This window comes from Mesoplodon mirus (assembly GCF_964341445.2).
Source record: "Mesoplodon mirus genome assembly, chromosome: 3".
NCBI lineage: Eukaryota > Metazoa > Chordata > Mammalia > Artiodactyla > Ziphiidae > Mesoplodon > Mesoplodon mirus.
In genome coordinates, this window is record NC_138978.1 from 41,540,890 (window position 1) to 41,566,480 (window position 25,591).

The 25,591-nt window shown below is 45.2% G+C and overlaps 1 protein-coding gene across 1 annotated transcript; it reads left to right on the forward strand.

The window, feature by feature from the left end:
• Window positions 1-3,310: 3,310 nt before the first annotated feature.
• LURAP1 (leucine rich adaptor protein 1) lies at window positions 3,311-14,595 on the forward strand (the record flags this gene model as incomplete). Its single annotated transcript, XM_082611930.1, has 2 exons — window positions 3,311-3,508; window positions 14,074-14,595. The coding sequence occupies 2 exons, from the start codon at window positions 3,311-3,313 to the stop codon at window positions 14,593-14,595; spliced, it is 720 nt and encodes a 239-aa protein (XP_082468056.1).
• Window positions 14,596-25,591: the final 10,996 nt, after the last annotated feature.

The following is a 25,591-nucleotide window of genomic DNA, read 5'->3' on the forward strand; positions in this document are numbered from 1 at the left end:
CGGCCCGGGCGGCCCGCCTCCCCGCTTCCGCCGCCGCCGCCGCCGCCGCAGGGTGAGAGGGCGGCGGGAGGCGCTTAGGGCGGCGGCTGGTGTCTCCCCCCAGCGAGGGCCGCTACTGCTCGCTCCCTCGGCTGCCTTGCAGCTGGCTGGCCGGGTGGGCGGCTGGGGGAGAGCAGCTTCCCCATTCCCAACACTGCGTGGTGGCAAACCCGATTGGGGTCGGAGTCCTAGAGCCTTGGAGTAGACCGCAGGGCATGCCAGGGTCAGAGGGGCTACAGGCCTCGGACCCAGATACCCCTCCCTTTGCTTGGGCAAGGCTGCACCCAGGTCTAGAACATGCGAGGCCACTGAAGACTACGGGGGAATTAAAAACCTGGTTCTACCACCCACCTAGACCTTGGGCAAGTCACTTCAACGTCTCAGCCTAGGTTCCCTTCTCTGTGAAATGAGTATGACCTCATATTGACGCTTACTCCATGGCGGTCACTGTTCTAAGTAAGCATCTTACTATATTAACTAATTTAATTCCACAACAACTCCATGAGGTAGGTACTGTTACTATCCCAATCTTTTAGACAAAGAAAATGAGGCCCAATATCACGAAGTTGGTAAAGCTAGAATTCAAACCCAGGCAGCCTGGCCCCAGATTCCACTCTTAACCCCTCACTATACTGACAATAATAACACGTATAGAGAGTTTAACACATGCGAAGCACTTAGCTTAACATAGTGGTTCTCAAACTTTAGCTTGCATCAGAATCACTTGGAGGACTTGTTAAAACAGATTGCTGGGCCCCATTCTTAGAGTTTTTGATTCAGGAGTCTGGGGCAGAGCAGAATACTGCATTTCAAAAAAGTTTCTAGGTGATGGTGATGCTTATTTGAAGTGAGTGGGTAGCCATGGCACAGTTTTAGGCAGGGAAGCAATATAATCCAATTTAAGAGAACATTTACTGTTTTGTGGATAACAGATGAAAGGGAGACAGAAGAAGCCAGAAGATAGGTTAGATTTTTTTTGAGCTCTCCATATTCCATCTGCTTCTTGAAATGGTGGGATGGTATCCCCAAAATGTTAACAGTGCTTGTCTCAGTAGTTGAGGCAATCAGTGATTTCTCCTAACAAGTATGTGTTAATAGAAGAAATCCCAACACATTTTAAAATGGCATTTTAGAAAGGTGTCCCGCAGGGTTCCTCCCTGACCCTCTTCTCTCCTCAAACTCACTCTCCACAGAAGATCTCATCCACTCTCATGAGCTCTCTGACCATCTAGATTCCTAAACTCATATCTGCAGACTTAGCCTTTCTCCTGAGCTCCAGGCAGACCTGTGTTCAACTACCGGCTGGACATTCTCATAGGTCCCTCCAACGTAACTCCTGCTAGAATCAACTCTTCTCACTCCCAGTCCTCTTCTTGTGTTCCCTTCCTTCATAAATGGCATCAGATCAAACAGCTGGGAGTCACCCTCGATTCCTTGTCTCTCTCCAGCAACCAGTCCAGGTCTGTTTGCACCACATACAATGGCTAGAACATAGGAGATTCTCCATAATATTTTTTGAAATCATTCGTTTTCTGAACAAATATTTATCAAATGCCAGTATAAACAAATGTTACTGGTCACCAAGTCTTGTCAATCTTACCTCCTAAAGAGTCCTCCTCCATTCAGGTCTAATTCTTTTCCAACCTTACCACCAGCCACTGTCCAGGCCATTTTAGTTTCTTGTCTTCTAGCTGGTCTCCATGACTGCAGATTTTTACCCCTTTAATTCTTTCTCCTTGCAAAATCCAGAGTATTTTTTCAAAAAGGCAAATCTGTTTTGTAAATCTCTGATTTAAAACCCTTCCATGGTTCAAGGCATACTAAGGAAAAGTATGTTACTTAAAATTACAAAGGTAACAAGCTGAAAAATAATGATAGAAATGTATAGGGCCAATGGAAGAAGGAAGTACAGAGTGTGAGGTAGATCTTATTTATCATAATAGGAAGTCAGTAGACAATGCTTAAAATTAAGACATAGTGGTATAAGTCTATTGTGGAGTTATGAGTATAAACACCAGGAAAAAATGGCTGAAAGTGGTTGCCTCTGGGGAGTGAGACTAGAGGTGGGAAGGAATAGGTTGCGGTTACTATCTTTTCATTATAAATCCTTCTGTAACCATGGGCTGGAATTACGTGGATTAAAAACCAAAATCAGGGGCTTCCCTGGTGGTGCAGTGGTTGGGAGTCCGCCTGCCGATGCAGGGGATACAGGTTCGTGTCCCGGTCCGGGAAGATCCCACGTGCCGCAGAGCGGCTGGGCCCGTGAGCCATGGCCGCTGAGCCTGCGCGTCCGGAGCCCGTGCTCCGCAACGGGAGAGGCCACAACAGTGAAAGGCCCGCGTACCGCAAAACAAAACAAAACAAAATCAAGCCAAAGCATAAAATGTTTTTTAAGGATCATCATTGCCCATAGAATAAAATCCCAGCACCTTAGAACCATCTTTTATAACCTTTTTACTCAAAGTGTGGTCCCTGGACCAGCAGCATGACCATCAGCAGGGAGCTTGTTAGAAATGCAGAGCCTCAGGCCCCACCCCAGAGTTACAGAATTGTAATCTGCATTTTAACGATTCGCAGATAATTCATGTATGCGTAGTCAAGTTTAAGAAGCATCAGTTTACAAGATGAAGCATGATATAGCCCTCTTCAGCTTCAATACTGGTTGCTCCTTTAGTCTAAATTTAGTGGCTACACTGGATGTGTGTGTGTATCAGTGGCTAACTAAATTCCAAGCACTGTTTAAGATCCAGCTCCGCTACTCCAGGAAGCCTTCCAAAACCCTCTGTAGTTCTGTTACCAATGTTCCTTAAAATCCCACATCCCTAGCTGAGGATGCTTAACCTCGTTCAGCAAACATTCATTGGGCGCCTGCTGAGTGCCTGGCTGGACTCAGTACCAGAGTCAGGAGAAGGTGCTGAGTTCTTTCAGGTGCATATCCAGCATCGCCCAGCCTCACCCATTCCGGAGCCAGAGTCAGGAGAAGGCGCTGAGCTCTTTCAGGTGCATATCCAGCATCGCCCAGCCTTACCCGTTCCGGAGCCAGAGGTGTGTGCGCAGCACTCGAATGCACACACACACACACACACACACACACACACACACACACACCTCTGCGCGGCTTTTCTGAGTGTTACGGCGCCCTCCTCCCGCCCCCACACAGCGCGGGCGGGGACCCACCGGTTCCGCTCTGCACTAGCTGCTGTGAAAGGAGGACCCCCGGGAGCGGGATCCCGGCGTCCGGTCGCCCAAACCTGTTCAGGCTTAGGCCCGCATGGAGGGGACTGCGGAGTCCCAGACGCCTGACCTGCGAGACGTGGAGGGCAAGGTGGGCAGGAAGACCCCTGAAGGGCTGCTCCGCGGGCTGCGAGGCGAGTGGGAGCCGGGAACCTCTGGCGCCCTGCTGCTCCCGGGGGCGCCTAGCACGGGCCACAGCCTGGGGGACAAGATCATGGCGCTGAGGATGGAGCTGGTGAGTGTGGGCTACACGGGCCAGGGGCACGGAGTCTCCAGCATGGGGCCGGAAGGGATGGACTCGCGTCCCCAGAGTTGGGCTGGAGAGGAGGGAGTTAAAATTCCCCGCCTAAGTCCTCAGGATTCCTATCAGATCAATCTTTAAGCCCTGGGGTCCATTAATTGCATTCCCCACGAAGGGTGAGTGGAGTATTGATGGGCCCTGAGCACTCGGGGTGGCAGGCTGGGGTTTTTTCAGTTGGTTTTTTTTTTGCCAAATAATTGGGAGGGGAGAGGTGAGCATTGGGAAGCACTGAGAACCTAGCACAGCACAAATCTTCCCCCTCTCCCCTCACTTTGGGGCCACCTTTGCCCCCAGCCACCATTATAGGGCAACCAGTTTTTTCTCCTCTTGCAAACTGGGCCCAGGGTTTGTTCCTCAGAGGCTCCAGTATCCACCACAAGACTCAGCACAGGAGAGATCTGGGTGAAAACTGCCTGGGCTGGGGCCACTAAAAACATCCTCTTTCCCCAACATTCCCCCACACCCACTTAAAATATTTGAAAGTTCCTAGAACCTTAGCAGACACAGAGTAGCAACACCTGCAGTGTTGGTCCCATCACTGCAGACTCAGTCTCCTTCCTACCAGCCCCCAGTACACTGGATATCTGAATCTCATCTGCACTTCCTTGGGGAGAAGAGGAGAAAACAGGCACCCAACCCCTTCCCTGTTGCTGCTGGTCTAGATTCAGAGCCAAAAGGGCAGTTGGGGCCTCCCAGGCTCCCTAGGGCCCTGATTCTGTTGAAGGGGGTGATTTACACCTGCCACCACTTTGCGGCCAATTCTAGGGAACTGAGGAATTGCCAGCCACTTTCCGGCCCAGAACCAGGAGCCCACAGTGAGTGTGTCAGCTAACAGGTCTTCCTGGAGCCCCACTGTGCCCAGCTCTGTGCCAGGCTGAGGGGTGTGTGTGTGTGTGTGTGTATATGGAGGGGGTGCCTTTGGGAGGGAGGTCATGGGCGCTACCTGACAGCCTGAGAGGCTGGGAGGAGAGATTTGTGGGCAAAGCAATCAGGAAAAGCTCCCTGGGGGAAGGATTTGAATGCCATATGTGCACTTGGCCTTGAAGTTTGGAAGCTATTGCCAAATTCTCCAGAGTAGGGCTGTAACTGTGCCCACCTAAGGGAGGGGTCTGGCTTTGCCTCACTGTACAAACTTTAGCTCAGGGCCCAGAAGGAGCTAACTTAGAATGTCTTGCTTTGGAAACTAACTTTCACCAAGTGCATGTGCCAGGTATCATGCTAAACATTTTACAAGATATTCTCTTAGTCCTCACAGAGATTTATTAGGTACGTGATATTTTATAGATGAAGAAACTGAGGCACAGAGAGGTTAAGTAACTGCCCAAGTCATACAGAAAGTAAAAAGCAGAGCCAGGCTTTGAACTCAGGTGATTTGCCTACACTTTACATCTTCACCATTGAGACCTGCTTTGTGCCAGATGCATTAAATGCCTTTCCTGTCACTGGAGTGAGAAAAGCAGTCATTATTTTCCCATTTCACAGAGCAAACATGCTTGCAGGTGTTAAGGGGCTTGCCTGAGCTCACACTGGGAGGAGCCATGCCTAGTCTCTCTGGCTCTAACTCTTTTCTCTCTTTGGTGCAGATTACCTGTTCGTAAACTTTAAGGGGTACATTTTACTTTTGATTGGGTCTCTCTGCATTCCTGACCTAGCCTGGCTTGGGGCCCAAGGCTGCCCACGAAGAACTCAAGGGAGGGAGCCTTCTGGGGTCCAGCACAGGGAGAGGCTCCCTATGTGCCCCACGGATTCCTACTCCATTCCTTTCTCCCTCCTTGGCAGAGGTATCTTAGGTTTCTTTATGCACTCTGCCCTACACACTGGGTGGCACCCAGGGGGACAAGGGTGGGGCAGGGGGTTTCCCCTGGAGCCGCTTGTGGCAGAACTAGTCCAAGCCCTCTAAGTACTGTCCTTCAACTGTCCCTCACTCAGCTTTCCTGCAGGGAGGGGGCAGGCCTGCCCTTGAGGCCAAGGTCATCACTGCCTCTAGGCCTCTCCCTCCCCTACTCAAAAGTTGACTGAACCAGACAGACTCCGGGATTTGTGGGAAGGGGAAACAATGGCAACTTCCCCTACTTAATCCTCCCACCCAGAGAACTGTTGCTATGACAACCCACCCCCACAGAGCAGTTTGAGAAAAAGCTTTAGGCAAGGAGAGAGAAGGCATGGGTTCAAGTCCTGGCTCTGCTCCTGAATCATTTTGTGATCTTGAGCAGAGCCCTGACTCTCTTGGCCTCAGTTTTTCTACCTCCTGGGGGAGGGGGTGAGGGGAGAGAGGGGTAACAATAGTCTGGGAATCTCATTCTAAAACCAGGGAGCTAGGACTGAGATCTGTAGGCTTTTATCCCAGGGCTTGATTTAGATTGAGCCATGAGTGAGCCATACTTGTGATTTTAGGGCTGCTCAGAGGGTTTGCTGTGTACATATTAAGGGGAAGAATGGGGAACCTGAATCCCCCTGGGAAGAGGATTGGGTTGGAGTGGCCTCTGAGGCTGCATCTCTCCTGAGCTGTTTACCCCCTTTCTGTTTCCAAAGAGATGGTGTGAAATAACTATTTCTTTTTCTGGCAAGAAAGCCTTGCTTTCTTCTATTCTGGGCAGTGATGCTGTCAAAGTCAGGGAATCCCACTGTCACAGGACTATAGAATCTGGTCCTCAGATTCATTTGCCGCCAACATGATAAAACCCAGCCCGCTGAACCCTGGGATTAGCAGAGGGACCAAGGATAGTAAAGGCAAGAGAATCATAGAACTGAATCTGACCTACCCAATCCTAGGCTAAGCACCATAAACGAACTGGGCAGGACCTGCTGCTCTCAGGGTGCTCATAGCCTGGGTTAGGGAAGAGAGAGACAGACTAGCCACTCTGGCACAGGTGCTGTTGGAACTCAGGGAGGACTTTCTGGAAGAGTCTTCATTATAGAGTGACATGGTCAGATTTGTGCTCTGGAAAGGCACAACTGAACTGGAGAAGACAAGCTGTTTCTTCTGGTTGGAATGACTCTCCATGGCTTTGTCTGGCTAAGTTCCACTTGACCTTCAAGTCTCAGCTCATGTCCTTTATTCTAGGAAGCATTTCCTTACTCCTCTGGTTATGGTCCTCTAGGTACCCACAGCTCTCTGTCCAGCATTTGCATCCCCTGGCATTTTCTGCACTGCATTTTAAGTGCTTGTGTCATTGTCTTATCTTTTTTTTTTTTTTTTTTTTTTTTTTTTCTTTTTGCGGTATGCGGGCCTCTCACTGTTGTGGCCTCTCCCGTTGCGGAGCACAGGCTCCGGACGCGCAGGCCCAGCGGCCATGGCTCACGGGCCCAGCCGCTCCGCGGCATATGGGATCCTCCCAGACCGGGGCACGAACCCGCATCCCCTGCATCGGCAGGCGGACTCTCAACCACTGCGCCACCAGGGAGGCCCTCATTGTCTTATCTTAACCCACTAGACTGTGAACTCTCTGAGGGCAAGAAATGGTGTCTTTTCTTGCTTTATCTACACAATGCCATGCCTATAAGAAACACTCAATAAATATTGTTCCATGACTGAATCGCTTAATTCCACCTTAAGGAAGTGTAGGGAAGGCTTCCTAGAGGAAGTGGCATTTGAGTTGTGCCTTGAATAAAGTCAATGGGAGTTCCAGTTCAAGATGGCACATTAAACACATGCATTTACCTCCATTCCCCCCTGAAACTCCACTAAAAGCCAGTAGAAAGATTATTTTTAAAGCCATGAAGCCATTATGATAAGAACAGGAGAGAATATGATAGGAACAAAATTTTGGAAGCTGAAAGCAGAAGGAAGAGTAGTAACTAACTTAGTAGACTTGAAAAAAGCAGAATTCCAAGCCAGCAATGAGGAAAGTTGAAAAGCAACCCATTTTGCACCTCAAAGGTCTCAGGAGTTGGTCTCAGATATTTCTAGATCTGAGGGTGCAAATAGAGCTGAACACAAAAGGGTTGATGAATGTCTGTTTAAGCATCATACTCGGGGGCTTCCCTGGTGGTGCAGTGGTTGGGAATCCGCCTGCCAATGCAGGGGACATGGGTTCGAGCCCTGGTCCAGGAAGGTCCCACGTGCTGCAGAGCAACTAAGCCTGTGTGCCACAACTACTGAGCCTGTGCTCTAGGGCCTGTGAGCCACAACTACTGAGCCCGTGCGCCTAGAGCCTGTGCTCCGCAACAAGAGAAGCCACTGCAATGAGAAGCCCACACACCGCAACGAAGAGTAGCCCCTACTCACCGCAACTCGAGAAAGCCCGCGTGCAGCAACGAAGACCTAACGCAGCCAAAAATAAATAAAATTTAAAAATACTGGTTTTCATTTATATTAGTGATATAAAATTGGGGAAAAAAAATCATACTCAGGGGACTTCCCTGGTAGTCCAGTGGTAAAGAATCCGCCTTACAATGCAGGGGACGTAGGTTCAATCCCTGCTCAGGGAACTAAGATCCCACATGCCGCGGGGCAACTAAGCCCATGTACCACGACTACTGAGCTCGCGCACCTCAACGAGAGAGCCCATGTGCTGCAAAGTACAGAGCCCACGCACTCTGGAGCCCATGCACCACAACTAGAGAGAGAAAACCCACGTGCCACAACTAGAGAGAAGCCTGCATGCCGCAACGAAGAGCCCGCGTGCTGCAACTAAAGACCCGATGCAGCCAAAAATAAATTAAGTAAACATATAAAAAATCTTAAAAAAAAAGAAATTTTTTTTAAAAAAGGGACTTACTTGGTGGCGGAGTGGTTAAGAATCCACCTGCCAATGCAGGGGACATGGGTTTGATCTCTGATCCAGGAAGATCCGACATGCTGCAGAGCAGCTAAGGCCGTGCGCCACAGCTACGGAACCTGCGCTCTAGAGCCTGCAAGCCGCAACTGCTGAAGCCTATATGCCTAGAGACCATGCTCTGCAACAAGAGGAACCACTGCAATGAGAAGCCTGCACACTGCAACGAAGAGTAGCCCCCACTAGCCACAACTAGAGAAAGCCTGCATGCAGCAATGAAGACCCAACACATCCATAAATAAATAAACAAACAAACAAACAAACAAACAAACAAAATTTATTTTTAAAAAAAAGCATCATACTTGGGACTTCCCTGGTGTTCCAGTGGTTAAGAATCCATCTTGGGGCTTCCCTGGTGGTGCAGTGGTTGATAATCTGCCTGCTAATGCAGGGGCCACGGGTTCGAGCCCTGGTCTGGGGGGAATCCCACATGCCGCGGAGCAACTAGGCCCGTGAGCCACAACTACTGAGCCTGCGCGTCTGGAGCCTGTGCTCCGCAACAAGAGAGGCCGCGAGAGTGAGAGGCCCACACACCACAATGAAGAGTGGCCTCCACTTGCCACAACTAGAGAAAGCCCTTGCACAGAAATGAAGACCCAACACAGCAAAAATAAATAAATTAATTAATAAACTCCTACCCCCAACATCTTAAAAAAAAAAAAAAAAGAATCCATCTTGCAATGCAGAGGACGCCGGTTCAATCCCTGATCGGGGAACTAAGATCCCACATGCCGCGGGGCAGCTAAGCCCACACACCACAACTAGAGAGCCTATGTGCTATGGAGCCTGCGTGCCACAGCTAGAGAGAAACCCACACACTGCAATGAAGAGCCCGCGCCACAATGAAAGATCCTGGCGTGCCACATCTAACACCTGACGCAGCCAAAAACTAAATAAATAAAATACTAAAAAAAAAAAAAAAAAAGAATCATACCCTAAGAATCCCTCCCCAACTGGGCAACCGAGTGCCCACAACTCCTTTATCATCGCAGAAGACTGGAAAGTAAGTTTTGGAAAGAATAGAACAGAAGGAAGGGAGGAAGGGGAAGGGAAGAAGACTGGAAGGCAGGAAGGAAGAGAGGGAGGGAGGGAAGGAGGGAAGGAAGGAGGAAAGAGGAGAGGAAGGGGGGAGAAAACAAAGCAGGAGAAGCATTTTTAGTACGAAAAATTTTGTTTAATACATTTAGTTTGGTCATGTACTACATGGTTTCACTGTTAATAAATTTGTCCCCAGCACGAAATAATTGAAGATGATCTCTTTTATCCTGTGTCATTAATAGTCTGTGCAGTCTGTGGTACTTCAGTTATTTATGTCCACATCCTTACTGAAACTGTAAGCTTCTGTTAAGCAGGGAGAGTTTCTCCATTATCTTTGTAATTATTGAAAATCCAGGTACCCAATAATCATTTGTTTAATTGAAGTCAACAAATATTCTTCCAAATGTTGTGATGTTCTTCCAAAAACACAAATAATTTCAGGTACAAAATTTTCTGTGCTTATGCCATAGTAGATAAGTTAACCATAGTAATGTGTAAAGCCAAATAGCTACCATTTATTGATTAGTGAATACTTGTCAGGCACTATGCTATGCCCATTAATGCTCCTTCTATTGCTGAAAATAAACCTTTAAATTAGATAGTATCCTCTTTTTACAATGAAGAAATGATGGTTTAAAGGGAAAAAATATTCCAATTTCATATGACTCATTAATGGCAAAACTGGAACTTGAATCCAGGTCTGTTTAATTCCAGTGCCTATATTTTTCTCAGTGTAGAAATACTTGGTCTGATTTCTGGCTTATCATTGTAGGTGTGACTAAAGCAGTTATTTCCTGAATAATTCAATAAACATTTATCAAGTAATATATATTTAAAAAATAATAGAACCAAAGGTCTCCAGGTTGGGAGACACGAAGCAAAGTTTGAGAGCAAGAGGGATTAAATTAAAATATACTAAATGCTATGTAATACCCCTCCCAGCCTTTTTACTTGGCTCCCGGAACATTGGCAGCTTTGCTTACATTATACTCTCTAGATGGGTATAATACAGTGAATGTGATGTACCCAAGAAAAAAAACCCACACACGCAAGGTACTACCTACAGGCCTTACCCAATCAGACATCCTAGCAAAATAACCCTTAGTGAGGTTCAGAGCTGGCAAGCCTCAGGCACAGAGTTTCCAATCAGCTTTTTAGAGACCACTCTGAAGTATAAGCAGCAGCTAAAGATTGTAAGACATCTGATGAAGCCCTTTAACTATATAGACCTATACAAACAGAAAAAAGAGACTTGAATAAAATGGAGATAATTCAGGGAAATAAGAACTTAAACAATCATTAATTATATTCTTAAAGAGATGAGATAATATTGCAGCCATGAACAAAAACAGGAAGTTATTAAAAAAACATTCAGAGAACTAGAAATAACTCTTGGAAATAAAAACATGATAGGAAAAAAATGAAAAACTCAATAGAAGGGTTGATAATGTTGAAATATTTCACAAACTAGAATACCTATAGGGAGAGATGGAAGAGAAAAAAAATAGAGGATCCTTTCAGGGTGCCCTCTATCCAAATAATGGTATTTCCAGAAAGAACAAAAAAACATATATTGGAGGAGAAATAATCATCAATGAAATAATTAAAGAAAATCTCCAGAACTGAAGTTCTGAGTTTACAGATTAAAAGAGCCCAACAAGGGCTTCCCTGGTGGTGCAGTGGTTGAGAGTCCGCCTGCCGATGCAGGGGACACGGGTTCATGCCCCGGTTCAGGAAGATCCCACATGCCGCGGAGCAGCTGGGCCCGTGAGCCATGGCCGCTGAGCCTGCGTGTCCAGAGCCTGTGCTCCACAACGGAGAGGCCACAACAGTGAGAGGCCCGCGTACCGCAAAAAAAAAAAAAAAAAAGAGCCCAACAAGTGACGAATTCAGTGGATGAAAACAGAATCACACCATGGCAAATTACTGTGATAATTTAGAAAACTGGGCACCAAGAGAAGATCCTAAGAACTTCTAGAAAGAGTGGGAAGGTGGTCACATACAAAGAATCAGAAATCAGAATGGCATCAGACTTTTTAAGTGTAACACTGAAAATTAGAAGACAATGGAACAATGCTCTAAATTCTGAAGAAAAATTATTTTCAACCTAGATTTCTATACTCAGCTGAACAGTCAACAGTGTGAGGAGCAAATAACATTTTAAGGCATGTGAAGCTTCAACAAATATACCTCCTATGCAGGTATAGTCTATGCAGACTTTATCAGGAAGCTACTGGAGGAAAAGCACCACACACATGAAGGAGTAATCAATAAAGAAGATCTGGGATCCAGCAAACAGGGATCCAACTCAGGAGAGAGGCAAAGTTGAATCCCCAAGGTGATAGTGAAGGGAGATCTCTGGAGGACAGTTGTGCAGTAGGGACAGATTGGAGCAGATCAGAAGGCTCCTAAAGAGCTGCCTCTAAGAAGATGGAATAGATAGAACATATGTTGCATTTAAAAGCCTTGAGAGGGAAATTCAGACAACTGGGAGAGAGTTTAGGGATGACTTACTGATAATGATATACCAAACTAAGCAAAATAGTAGCAGTAGTAATAATAATAATTATTATTATCTAAAAAGGAAAACTTAAAGTTATAAGAAAGGAAAAGTAACCATAGTAAACCACATGGCTTAGCTGTGAATAGCATTTCCAAATCCTAATAAGGTAAATGCTGAATAATTAATTTTATTGCATATATTGGGCATGTGGGGAGATGGGAAGGGTATGAGATGGCAGTGGAGTAGGGAGTAGCATGAAAGAGTTAAATCCTTAAACTTCTATTGTGTGTGAAGTCAATAGAAAATACCTAAAACTTAAAAATCAATAAGCAGTTATTTGGGAATTAGAAGGTAAGTACCGAAATAAACAGCTGAAAAAGCGATAGTAGCTGTCTTTGGAAAGTGGGATTTAGGACTAGGATGGGGGAACTGTTACTTTTCATAATAAATCTTTGAGAACTGTTTGCTTCTTTAATCTATTACATCTATTACTTTTATTAAAAGTAAAGGTAGGGAATTCCCTGGTGGCGCAATGGATAGGACTCCGCACTCCCAATGCAGGGGGCCCAGGTTCAACCCCTGGTCAGGGAGCTAGATCCCACATGCATGGCGCAACTAAGAGTTCGCATGCCACAACTAAGGAGCCTGCATGCTGCAGCTAAGGAGCTGGCAAGCTGCAACTAAGAGGCCAGCGAGCCACAACTAAGGAGGCTGCATGCTACAACTAAGGAGCCAGCAAGCCACAACTAAGGAGGCTGCATGCTACAACTAAGGAGCCAGCAAGCCACAACTAAGGAGCCTGCCTGCTACAACTAAGTCCTGGTGCAACCAAATAAATAAATAAATATTTAAAAAAAAAAAAAAAAGGTAAACCTAGGACTTCCCTGGCGGTCCAGTTGTTGATACTCTATGCTTCCACTACAGAGGCTGCAGGTTTGGTCTCTGGTCAGGGAGCTGGGATCCCACATGCTGCACAGTGCAGCCAAAAAAAAAAAAAAGTAAAGCTAAATAAAATGAAATTTTAAAAGTTGTGTGTGGCAGGACCTGGGGTTCCCACAGAAATATGCTAGAGGTGAAGTTAGAGGGATGGGCAAGAGCTGTATTATGACAGGCTTTTGAATACCTGCTGCTAAAGTGCTTAGATTTTACTGTCTAAGAGCAGTGCAAAGCCTGAAAAGGTTCTTGAGCAAGGGAGGGACAAGTTCACACTTGTGCTTGGGGAAGATAACTCAGTGCATCTGAGCTAGAAGGGACCCTAGAGATTACCCAGTAACTCCCAGTGCAGACAAGGAGACTGGTGTATAGTAGAGGGAAGCCCCGAATCCCCAGCCAGTGAGATTCTGACCCTTTGAAGCTCTAGCCAACACTTCCCTCCCAGAGCAGCTGCTACCAACATCCTGAAGGAGGACCAGGTTAGCGCCTTCTTTACCCCACCAGATCCTGCCTCATTTTGGCCCAGTCTACTTCCCAATTAACACTTGGCTGCCTATCAGGCTACTTTTTTTTTTTTTTTTTTGCGGTACGCGGGCCTCTCACTGTTGTGGCCTCTCCCGTTGCTGAGCACAGCCTCCGGACGCGCAGGCTCAGCGGCCATGGCTCACGGGCCTAGCCACTCCACGGCATGTGGGATCTTCCCGGACCGGGGCACGAACCCATGTCCCCTGCATCGGCAGGCGGACTCTCAACCACTGTGCCACCAGGGAAGCCCCAGGCTACTCTTTGGATGACTGCTTCTAAGTCTTACTGGTGAATCTGGACTGGTTCAATAGTTAATACCCTATCTGTGAAGTTCAAATCTCAGTAGGATTGGATTTTAGTACTTAACACTTACTGAGATTTTACTCTGTACCAGGCACAGTGCTCAGTGCCTAAAAAACAACATCACAAAATTCTCCCAGCCACCCTATGAGGTGAGTGACCTAACCCTATTTCACAAACAAGGAAACCCAGGCTCAAAGAAGGTAAGAAAGTTGCCCACAGTCATATAGCTAATCAGTTGCAGAGCTGAGATTTTAAACAGCAGTTTCTCTGCTTCTAAAGCCTACACTCCAAACCATTCTATTTCCATGCTTCTTGAAAGTGAAGCATAGTTGGTTGGATCACAAGGTAGAGGCCTCTAGAAACACTGGGGAAACCCGTGGCCCAGAACCTGGAACTGATTCCTTCTCCCACTCCCCTAGGCTTACCTGCGAGCCGTCGACGTGAAGATCCTACAGCAGCTGGTGACCTTGAACGAGGGCATTGAGGCAGTGCGCTGGCTGTTGGAGGAGCGGGGGACGTTGACCAGCCACTGCAGCAGCCTCACCAGCAGCCAATATAGCCTGACAGGCGGGAGCCCAGGCCGTTCAAGGCGAGGCAGCTGGGACAGCCTGCCAGACACCAGCTTCACTGACCGGCTGGACAGTGTCTCCATTGGCAGCTTCCTGGACACAGTGGCCCCCAGCGAGCTGGATGAACAGGGCCCTCCAGGGGCTCCCCGTCCCAAGATGGACTGGGCAAGGGCTATACCCGGTGGGGAGAGGGCCAGGACTGAGGTGGACCTGACAGCCACCAGGCTAGGAAGCTTGAGGGCTGTATGGAAGCCCCCAGGGGAGGGGCTCCAAGGTGGACCTCCTGAGCCACCAGAGGATGAGAGTACCAAGCTGGGCTTTGAGACCCACTGGTACTGGGGCCAGTGCCAGGATGATGTGACCTTCCTGTAACAACTCTTCCACCCTTTTGTACTCCTATGGCTCTTTCATCGCTAGGCCCTGGTCTCCCTCAAATTTATTCTCCCTCAATCTGGGATTAGGAAGAGGCTGCATTGACATCAGTTACCATGGAAACCTGGCCTCACCATCTCTCTGGTCCCTGGGGAGGCTCTGCCTTTATCCTTCAATTATAGGGTCCCTAGAGCTATTTTCATGGTTACATTGACTCTAGAGGCTTGACCTGTGGCTCCAGGTGTGATGGTGTCTCTTCCCCTTTCCTCCCAACTGGGATTTGATGGTTTAGCATCCCTGCGAGATCACTGATGAAGAGATGGGGGTATAATTGCCTCACCCAACATCTAGGAGCCTTGGCTTCCCTCTTGGCCAAGATGGAGGATTGTGGAGGGACATGGACATTCAAGGCCAACCCTCCATGGATTGGCCCTCCCAGAAGCCTTTGGGGTTGGTAGAGCCACCCCTTCCTGTCTGGTGAGTGATGTCATTTCCTGCCAGGATGGATTAGCCTTTCCTCTGTACCAGTCTTTTAGTGATGATAGGTCAGTATAGCGGTGTCTGAGCCCCTGCTGCTAAGTGAGACCGTATCATTTATTCTCCCTACCATTACTTCTTGTGAATGGGAACATGCCACCCTCCTCGCAGGAAGGTTTCTCAGTCAGATGTTTGTACTTCTTCTCAGAGAGGTTCTTAGTATTTAAACAGGGAGTTCTCATTTTATCCTAGGGATTCTCATTTCCTCTCTGACCACACGCCTGTCTGCTGCCAGCATTCCTATATCTGTGCTTTTAGGGAGGAAACTGGCAGGAGCCTCCACCTACAGCTCTCAAAAGTCTGTTTGGCCTGCCCTGCCACAGTCCCCTGTCTTACTCTGTCCCTGGGTTGCCCCCATTCTTGTATTCTGGCTCCAAATCTGTCCGCCAGGAGGTTCAGCCTTTGTGTCTCCACACCTTCTTGGTTTCCACTTTGGGCCTCAGACCTTTTATATGCAGATGAGTTCCTCAGCCTTCTCTCTCCAACGCTGATGGGAGCCAGAGGGAGGAGAAGCTTGGGGTGTACCAGAATCTCCGAAAGGGGGAGGTATCTTCTTAGATCCCGTGATTCCCCTGCCCCCATCCTGCCCCAGACCTTCCACCATTTGGTTACTAGGATGCCTGCCTGAGGCCAGGACACAAGGAATCCCCTTGTCTGGGTTACAATGGGGGGTGTGGCAGAGAAAGACAGAGGCTCTTTGGTCCTAGGGCCCACATCCTGGGAGGGGGGAGAGTAGGAGGGAAAGGCTGCTTTCCTTTCTCCCTTAGAGCAAGCTTTAGACTCCCCAGACCTGCAGAGGGAGCAGGGCACTGGCTCTGGGCCTGGGTCCCAGGGCCCTAGTGAATTACACCAAAGGAGGGACTCGGAACCTGCCAACCTGGGGCTCAGGGAGGGGACAGGCCCAGAGAGAGGGTGGGGACAAAGGCTGTGGCTGAAGTCAGAGTATGAATTATTGGAGGTTAACCCTTTGAACCCCAGGTAACTGCCCCTATGTTGGTCCCTGTCTTTCCTGGGCCCTGAAACTAGATTATTGGAAGGCAAAAAGGAGAAAAAAGGATGTCAGGTGATCCTTGCCTATTTGCTGTGCCCTCGTGAGTTGGGAGGAGTCTTCCTCAAATCCTGGAATAACTCCTGCAGTTTCTCTACTTTTCATTCTATGCTGAGGAAGGGACGGAAGCCAAGTTGATTATCTCCAGTTCCCCTAAACTCCTCAAGTCTGGTTCTGCAACCCCCCCACCCCAGTCCTTTTGGGGCAATACATTTCCTCCTCTCCTCTCAAAGTGATTGAAATCTCTAAAGAATATCCGTAAGTCTCTTCTTTGCTGCCCACCAGCCCTCTCCTTACCCCTCTGGGTCTTGGGGCTCCTGACCTCCCCTCAGGCTGGGAATTCAAATACCCTTTCCCAATACCCTGACTCTGTTGCCATTTTGTGGTGACTTATGGGTAACTACCTTTCCACTTGGAACACTTGTATTCCTTTTCAAAGCTTGCTTATTCATTTAATCTGTAAACTTCTGAGCTGAAGAGGTTGTCCGCCCTCTTGTGACCATTATGCACCATTGCTGGAATAGCTGGGTGAAACCTTCAGGCTCAAATATAGCATTAAAGAAGACCAGCCCTCTCATTGCACAGACCGGTTAGAGAGACAGGCCTACAGAAGGCAGAGACTTTACCAGTGTCACCCATGGTAAATCTGTGACAATGCTCAGGTTAAAGAACCCAGATCGCCCGCCTGCCTGCCTGCCTGCCTGCCTGTCCACCCACAATTCCATCACTTGGCCAGACTGTTTCCCCACCCCACCCTGTCACCACCCAAGCCCAAAGGATCTGAAAGCAATTTTCTCCCTGTTTTAATAGGTTCTTACCCCACCCTAGAGAGGCAGCTCGGTATTTAGAGAAAGAGCCACAGGCTCTGAGGAAAGAGACCCTTGGACCAGGATTGGGTAAAGGGTGCATTAATATGGACCACAGATATAAGGAAGATCAATCTTGGAACAATTATTTTTCTGGGAAGGTAGGGTGAGTAGGCCCAGACATCATGGGGGCAGAATTCAACATTCCAGACCTGGACGTGAGAAGCAGGGGATAGGGGTGGGAGATGAGAGATAAAGAGATCCAGTTGGGTCCTGTGGAGTTGGGGAGCTCCAAAGTCAGGGGATTACAGCTCAGTTGGACTGGCATCTGAGGGTATTGAGGGGTTGCAGAGGTGGGTGAGTGGGGCTGCCTGGGAATTCCAGGTAGCCTGGACATCCCGTCTCAATACCTTAGACTCCATTTCACTACTACAGAAGCCCAGGAACTCTGGTAAGCACACATTCTTGGTCCCTACTACGTGCCTCTGGACTGTTTAAGGCTTAGCTCTCCTGTTAGTTTAGACCTTTCTGGGTTATGAGGAGGACCTGTTTAGGAGCTCAAAGAAGAAAAGGGTGAAAAGGGAGAGAGAGGCAGAGAGACAAAAGAGAATGGGATGAAAATGGAGGCTTGAAGATATGATCAGAGGGAGCATACTATCCTCCAAGTGGGCTGGGGACTTGTCAGGGCTTGGGGTAAAGGCAGAGATGACAGAGCTCTTGGCAGCTGCAGAAGCAGTGCCTGGGAGTATAAGGGGTGGTGCTGGCTGGGATGAGTCCACCAAGGAGATGAGACCATGTGAATGGGCAAGTGTAAGAGCCTGCATTTAGGATGGGGTGGTGAACTTGAGCACTGGACTGACTGGAAGCTCAGTGGCAGCTTAGGTGAGAAATGCTTGGATCTTGCATTGGATGCAGGCTCACTCTGTGCATGGTGCCAGGCACATACTGGATGTTCAGTGATACCTGTTGAATGAATGGAGAAATGAATGTAAACCCACGAAGAGATGTGACTTATAATTTTAAAAGTGGTTAATTAGGTAGTAATAGGTAATTTTAAGTATTATTCCATTTAATTCTTAGCAACACTGTACAATGAATTATTAACAGATCATAAGTGAACTATGGTAGGAACCTACGTCAGTCTGACTGGAGGGGCTTCCAGGAAGTCTTCTCTGATTCCCCACTCCCCTCTCTCACAGACCTTACGCTTCTAGAAGAACAGGTTATGCTGCCCAGCAGCAGGGCCAGTGTACATGTTTCCTATTGCTGCTGTGACAAACTTAACGGCTTAAAACAACACAAATGTGTTATCTTACAGTTCTGGACGTCACAAGTCCGAAATCAATTTTACTGGGTTAAGTTAAAAGTTAAGGTGTTGGCAGGCCTCTTCTGGAGTCTCTTCTGGAGACTCTAGGGAGCAATCCATTTATTTGCCTTTTCTAGCTTCTGGAGGCCATTTGCATTCCTTGGCTCATGGTCCCTTCCTCCATCTTCAAAGCTAGCAGCATAGTATTTCTCCTCTCTGACCTCTGCTTCCATTCTTACATCTTTCTCTAATTCTGTCTCCTCTTAGGAGGATTACTTTGTGATCACATATCCTTGTGCTTACATGGGGCCCACTGGGATAATCCAGGATCATCTCCCCATCTCAAGATCCCTAATTTAACCATATCTTCCAAGTCCTTTTTGCCATATAAGGTAAAATATTCTCAGATTCTGGGGATTAGGACTTGAACATCTTTGGAGGAAGGACCACTATTCAGCCTTCCACAAGCAGAGATGGAGGGTGGGCAGGAGGATGCATCCACACCCAGAAGGAGCCTCTATGCTTTGTCTAGCCTCCTTCGGCCTGGAGTGAGAGGTGGTGCCAAGGGGAGCTAGCCAGGCCCAAGCCCCATGTCTGGAGAATGGCAAGTGCCTCCTGCATCTTCACTACCAAGGAGAGCTGAGAGTGAAGGTCAGACTTGGGAGAAATTCTCAATTTAGGGAATTTTTCAGGCCTGAGATGTCCCTGGTGAACATGGTGGAGGGTTCTAACAGGCTCTATCTTCAACACTGCCTCCTCTCCACGACGATTCCGTGCTCCCCCTCAAGGCAGAAGATAACTACCAGCTAACTAGCCTGGGCTCTCTCTAGAAAGGGTAGATTAGTTGTCTCTCTTTAAAATTATTATCTTTTTATTCATTAATATTTAAACCATGCTCCTCAGAGCGGGGTGAACTCTCATCATCTGTTGATACTAAGTCTCTTTTTGTTTGATCTTTTTTTAATCGCTGATCCCTATTGTCATTCCTCTCCCTGACCCAGGCATACACGTTAATGTGTTCAGTATGTGTTTGGATATGTATGTATCTTTGAAAATATAAATAATTATGTGCTTATGTGTTTTAATATATATAAATAGTAAGCCAGCCTTTATAATGAATTGCCCCATATTACAGTAATTTAACACAATAAAGATTTATTTTTCACTTACACAGGAGCACAGGTATTCTTGGTTGTACGGCTCTCCTTCACTGCCCATTTCAGGTCCCAGGCTCCTTCCATTTTCAGGTGGTGATAGCCTGATCCTGCATCATAAAGTTCCCTGTCAACTTTTCACCAAATTGTTTTACCATCCATTAATGACCATTTTATTAATTGGTTATTTCACTAGCAATTACAAAATGATGATTTCCTAATGCTATTATTTTTTCTTTTATTCTAATTTTGTACAGAAAAACATTTTCACATCCTCCAGGACCATCTGGTTACCCTGAAATAAAGTTCAGACCAGAATGACAAAATAAATGCTTAAATCTCTTCCCTTATTTATCCCTTTCAAAGTAGTAAGTTGATGTCCTAGCAACTTGGTGTTCAATGATTTTGTTTTGTTTCGCTTTCTCTTTAAATTATTGTTGTGAACTTATAGCTTTTATGTATTTAATGTCTTTTAATCATTTGTAGTTATTTTTGTTTTATATTATAAAAAATCTTGAGTGTAAACAATAGTAGAGAAGATAGTATAATGAATTTCCATGCATCCATCACCCAGCTTCAGTAATTATCAACTCTGGCCAATCTTGGTTTATTTATTCCCTCAGCTACTCTCCCCCTAACCAAGATTATTTTGAAGCAAAACTAGATACGATTCCAGTTCATTTGTAATGTTTTAGTTTGTACCTCTAAAAGATAAGGAATTTTATTACCATTATGGCACCTAAAATTAGTAATTCCTCAATATAATAAAATATAACTATTCAATTTTCTGATAAAATTTTTTAAAAATTTAGTATCAGGATTATGCTGGCCTCTTAAAAGAAGTTAGGAAGTGTTTCCTCCTTCTTTGTCTTCTGAAAGCATCTGTGTAAGATTGGTAGCATTGTTCAGTACTTGATAGAATTCATCGGTGAAATAATACGGGCTTGGAGTTTTCCTTGTGGGGGAGGTTTTTGATAACAAATTCAATTTCTGTGATACATATAGAGCTATTCCAACTTTTAATTTCATTTTGAGTTAGTTTTGGTAAGTTGTGTTTTTCAAATAATTTGTTTCAATTAAGTTGTTGAATTTATTGGCATGAATTTGTTCATAATACTGCCTTGCTATTCTTTTTTTTTTTTTTTTGTACATGGAGCATCAAAAAATATGGAACGCTTCACAAATTTGCATGTCATCCTTGTGCAGGGGCCATGCTAATCTTCTCTGTATCGTTCCAATTTTAGTATATGTGCTGCCGAAGCGAGCACCTTGCTATTCTTTTAAAAAGTATTCATTGTAAAATAAAGGACAAGTGTAGAAAACACACAAAACAAATGTAAGGCTTAATGAATTATTCTAAGGCAAATACTCCTATAACCACTGCCATGTTAAGAACTAGAACCCACCCAGAAGTTCTGTCCATGTGCCCCATCCCAATTATAATCCCCTTCCTCTGCTGATAAGCAACCATTTCCTGATTAGAGTATTCACTTCTTTGTATTTTATTTTATATCTTTATCATCCAAATGGACATTCTTAGATACTATAGTCTTGTCCACTTGCAAACATTTGATGTCTTTTTATTTTATTTTATTTTATTGGAGTGTAGTTGATTTACAATATTGTGTTAGTTTCAGGTGTACAGCAAAGTGATTCAGTTATATATATACATATATTTATTCTTTTTCAGATTCTTTTCTCATATAGCTGATCACAGAATACTGAGTAGAGTTCCTTGTGCTATACAGTGGGTCTTTGTTAGTTGTCTGTCTACCTTAGACAACCAACATAGTATGTATATGTTAATCCCAAGCTCTTGATTTACCCCTCCCCCCCCACATCTCCCCTTTGGTAACCATAAGTTTGTTTTCGATATCTGTAAGTCTGTTTCTGTTTTATAAATAAGTTAACTTGTGTCATTTTTTAAAAAATTAGATTCTAAATGAGTGATATCATATGATATTTGTCTTTCTCTGTCTGACTTACTTCACTTAGTACATTTGATGTCTTTTTAAGTCTCTTAATTTAAAGTCCCCCCTTAATCCCTTTCTTAATTCCTTACAATTTATTTGTTGAACAACCTGGGCCATTTGAAGTGTAGAGTTTACCACAGTCTGGATTTTGCTGATTACGTACTCATAATGCAGTTCTGAATGTTCCCGTGTTTTCAATATTTCCTGCAAATTGGCAGCTGGATCCAGAGGCTGAATCAGACTCAGATTTGATCACTTCGGCAAGACTCTAAGAAACATATAAATCCAGTCTCTACGCTTACAATTTTTTTCAGGTGTTGATGTTTATTGCCGGTAGCCATTTATACGTTGAGGATGCCATTAATTCTACAATTTTATTTATTCATTGAAATACTTTCATAAAGAGAAACATCCTCTTATCTACTATTTGGTTTCTGAGGGTACGGTTCACATAGGAAAGGCAGAATAAATGTTTGATTCTTTTTTCACAAGTTTTGAAGATAATGAATTGAATCCCTATCATCCTCCAAAGTTGACCACTTTAAAAAATACCACTATGGGGCTTCCCTGGTGGCGCAGTGGTTGAGAGTCCGCCTGCCGATGCAGGGGACACGGGTTCGTGCCCCGGTCCGGGAAGATCCCACATGCTGCGGAGCGGCTGAACCTGCGCGTCCGGAGCCTGTGCTCCGCAGCGAGAGAGGCCACAACAGTGAGAGGCTCGCGTACCACCAAAAAAAAAAAAAAAAAAAAAAATACCACTATGAAAAAAATATATATCATTATGAACCTACGGATTTATATATATTTGATGGGTTTCAATCATTAATTAGAATTGTTGTCATTATTGAACTGCCAAGTGCCCCAACTTTGGCCAGTGGAGTCTCATTAAACTGGCTCCTTGGTTCTTTTGACGTGACTCTAGTAATCTTTTTTTTTTTCCTTTGGCTGCATTGGGTCTTCTTTGCTGCGAGTGGGCTTTTGGGCTTGCTCTAGTTGCGGCGAGCAGGGACTACTCCTTGTTGCGGTACATGGGCTTCTCATTGTGGTGGCTTCTCTTGTTGCGGAGCATGGGCTCCAGGCGAGCGGGCTTCAGTAGTTGTAGTGTGTGGGCTCAGTAGTTGTGGCTTGTGGGCTCTAGAGCGCAGGCTCAGTAGTTGTGGCGCACGGGCTTAGTTGCTCCACGGCATGTGGGATCTTCCCAGACCAGGGCTCGAACCCGTGTCCCCTGCATTGGCAGGCAGATTCTTAACCACTGTGCCACCAGGGAGGTCCCGACTCTAGTAATCTTTGATAGCTTTCCTTCTGTTTGGTTTGACAAAATATTCCTCGGTCATCTTCTATACTTCTTGCCCCAGACTGCAATCAACCATTTCTCTAAGAAGCCTTCAGTTTTTTAAGTAAGAAATTATATTTCAAGACCACCGCCAGGCCTTTTCAGGGGACAGAACTACAGATTCAGTGGATAGACTATATATATAGTACACACACATACACACACTAAAATAATTCAGGAGTACATAGTGATACTTTCAATTCAAATTAAAGACTCAAGAACTTCTACTTAATCTCTTCTCTGGCTCCTTTCTTCCATACTGAGAATCTTAGTTTTTAAGGACACAGGAGATGATAGAATTAGAATATTCCACAATTACTCATTTCTTTTATCCCATACACAAAGCACTCTCAGAATAACAATATTAATACTACCACCAATATGATTACTGAAAACATTAAAAAAGTATTTTGCAAATGCACTTACCATTCTCCACCTCATTAAACAACTTTGTAGTGAACCTACATTGTCAGGGCATATAGTCATGATATGCTATACTCTTTTTTCTTCTTAGCCCCTATGTACTTTTAGTTCTACAAGTAATCTTATAATACTCACCTCCAGTCCTTAAGTCACTCTACTCATTTTGGTTGTCTGAAGTTGGTTTTCTACTAGATTCCCCAGGAAAAGTCCTTGGGAACAGTATTCTCTGAGATCTTACATGTTGATAAGTTTGTGTCCTTTATACTTACTAAGTCTTTTGCTAGGTTCACACTTTACTTTCTTGAGTTTCTTAAATATGTTACTTCATTCATAAAGTATTTGAAAAGTCTAATGATAATCTAATCTTTCCTTCTAAGTCATGTGTTGTGTGTGTATTTTTTTAGATGCCCAAAGTATTTTTTTCTTTAAAGTTCAGTCATTTTATTAGAATGTCTTGGTGCTGGTCATTTGGGGACTATATTCTCAGCTTTGAAGTATGATCTTTGAATGTGTAGCTTCAAATTTTTCTTTATTTCAGGAAAATTTTCTTCAATGGTTTTTAGTGTTTGTTCTGTTACCTTGTTTTTGTTTTCTTCTTCAGGGACTCTATCTATCTCTCTCTCTATATCTAGCTATCTAACTGTCTATCTATCTATATTTTAGTCTTCTTTGCCTATTTTCAGTATTGGTCATTGTCTTTCAAATCTTTTTTACCTTTCTTCATTCCTTTTTGATTTAAAATTTTTTCTTTTCCATTTTATTTATTTAAGGCATTATCGATTGTGTTTATTTGCTGTTGTGTACTTTCTAGTTTGGTCTTCATTTCTAAAATGATTTTTTTCTTTCATTTCTAATTCTTCCCTGAGACCTGTCACCTCATTTCTGAGTTTTTCTTTTTTTTTTTATTATATGAAACATATATTGTTATTTATCAACATTTTAAAAAGGACATGATATAGAGCAAGTATTGTTTTCCAAACTTATTTGAGCACACAGTTATACTAATATATCACAAATAAATGGTTCTATAGGAGGAATAAATGAGAGCTCATGTGCAAGAACTAGGGAAAGGTATTAAAGAGAGACGTATTTTCAAGTGTGACCATCAGTAGCTTCAACTAATCATGTCTTAAACTTGACCAGTTGATTGGAATCCCCTGGCTTAGATAATAACTGATTTTTTTCTTGAGTCCAGTATAGGGAGCCCCTGAGCAGATGCCAACGTATCTTAGGAATATACAGTTTGGTGCTGAAAACAATATACACATACATTTGAAAACAAATAAATATATCATCTGAATGGGATGGGGACTAAGTTTGGAAAGAATTTCTCAGGGAGACCTGATCTGTGCATTTGGCTAAGAACAATTGGCCAAGAGGGTAGGGACATCATAGGATATATAAAATGGCCTTGGAAGCAAGGAATGGTGGGATTAAAAAAAAGCATACTGGCTTGCTTAAAGTGGGGGCACCAAAGTAAAGACATTTTAAGATTGAAGGAAGATCAAATTTTAGATTTGATAGGAAAGGCACAAGGACCACTGTCAATTTTTTAGTACGCTGGGTGAGGTAAGAGATTCAGATCAAAAGATTTCAACAGGGACTTCCCTGGTGGCGCAGTGGTTAAGAATCCACCTGCCAATGCAGGGCACACGGATTCGAGCCCTGGTCTGGGAAGATCCTACATTCTGCGGAGCAACTAAGCTTGTGTGCCACAACTACTGAGCCTATGCTCTAGAGCCCGTGAGCCATAACTACTGAGCCCACGTGCCACAACTGTTGAAGCCCACGTGCCTAGAGCCTGTGGTCTACAACAAGAGAAGCCACAATGAGAAGCCCACGCACCACGATGAAGACCCAACGCAGCCAATAATAAATAAATAAATTCATTAAAAAAAAGATTTGAATGTTATTTGCCTGAGATAGTGTTGAGTTTTTCTCTTTTCTTTCTTTTTTTAACATTTTTTTAAATTAATTTATTTATTTATGGCTAAGTTGGGTCTTTGTTGCTGCGTGCGGGCTTTCTCTAGCTGCGGCAAGCGGGAGCAACTCTTCGTTGAGGTGCACAGGCTTCTCATCGCGGTGGCTTCTCCTGATGAGGAGTACGGGCTCTAGGCACGTGGGCTTCAGCAGTTGTGGCATGTGGGCTCAGCAGTTGTGGCTCACAGGCTCTAGAGCACAGGCTCAGTAGTTGTGGCACATGGGCTTAGTTGCTCCGCGGCATGTGGGATCTTCCCAAACCAGGGCTCAAACCAGTGTCCCCTGCATTGGCAGGCAGACTCCCAACCACTGCACCACCAGGAAAGCCCTTTTTTTAACATCTTTATTGGAGTATAATCGCTTTACAATGGTGTGTTAGTTTCTGCTTTATAACAAAGTGAATCAGCTATACATATACATATATCCCCATATCTCC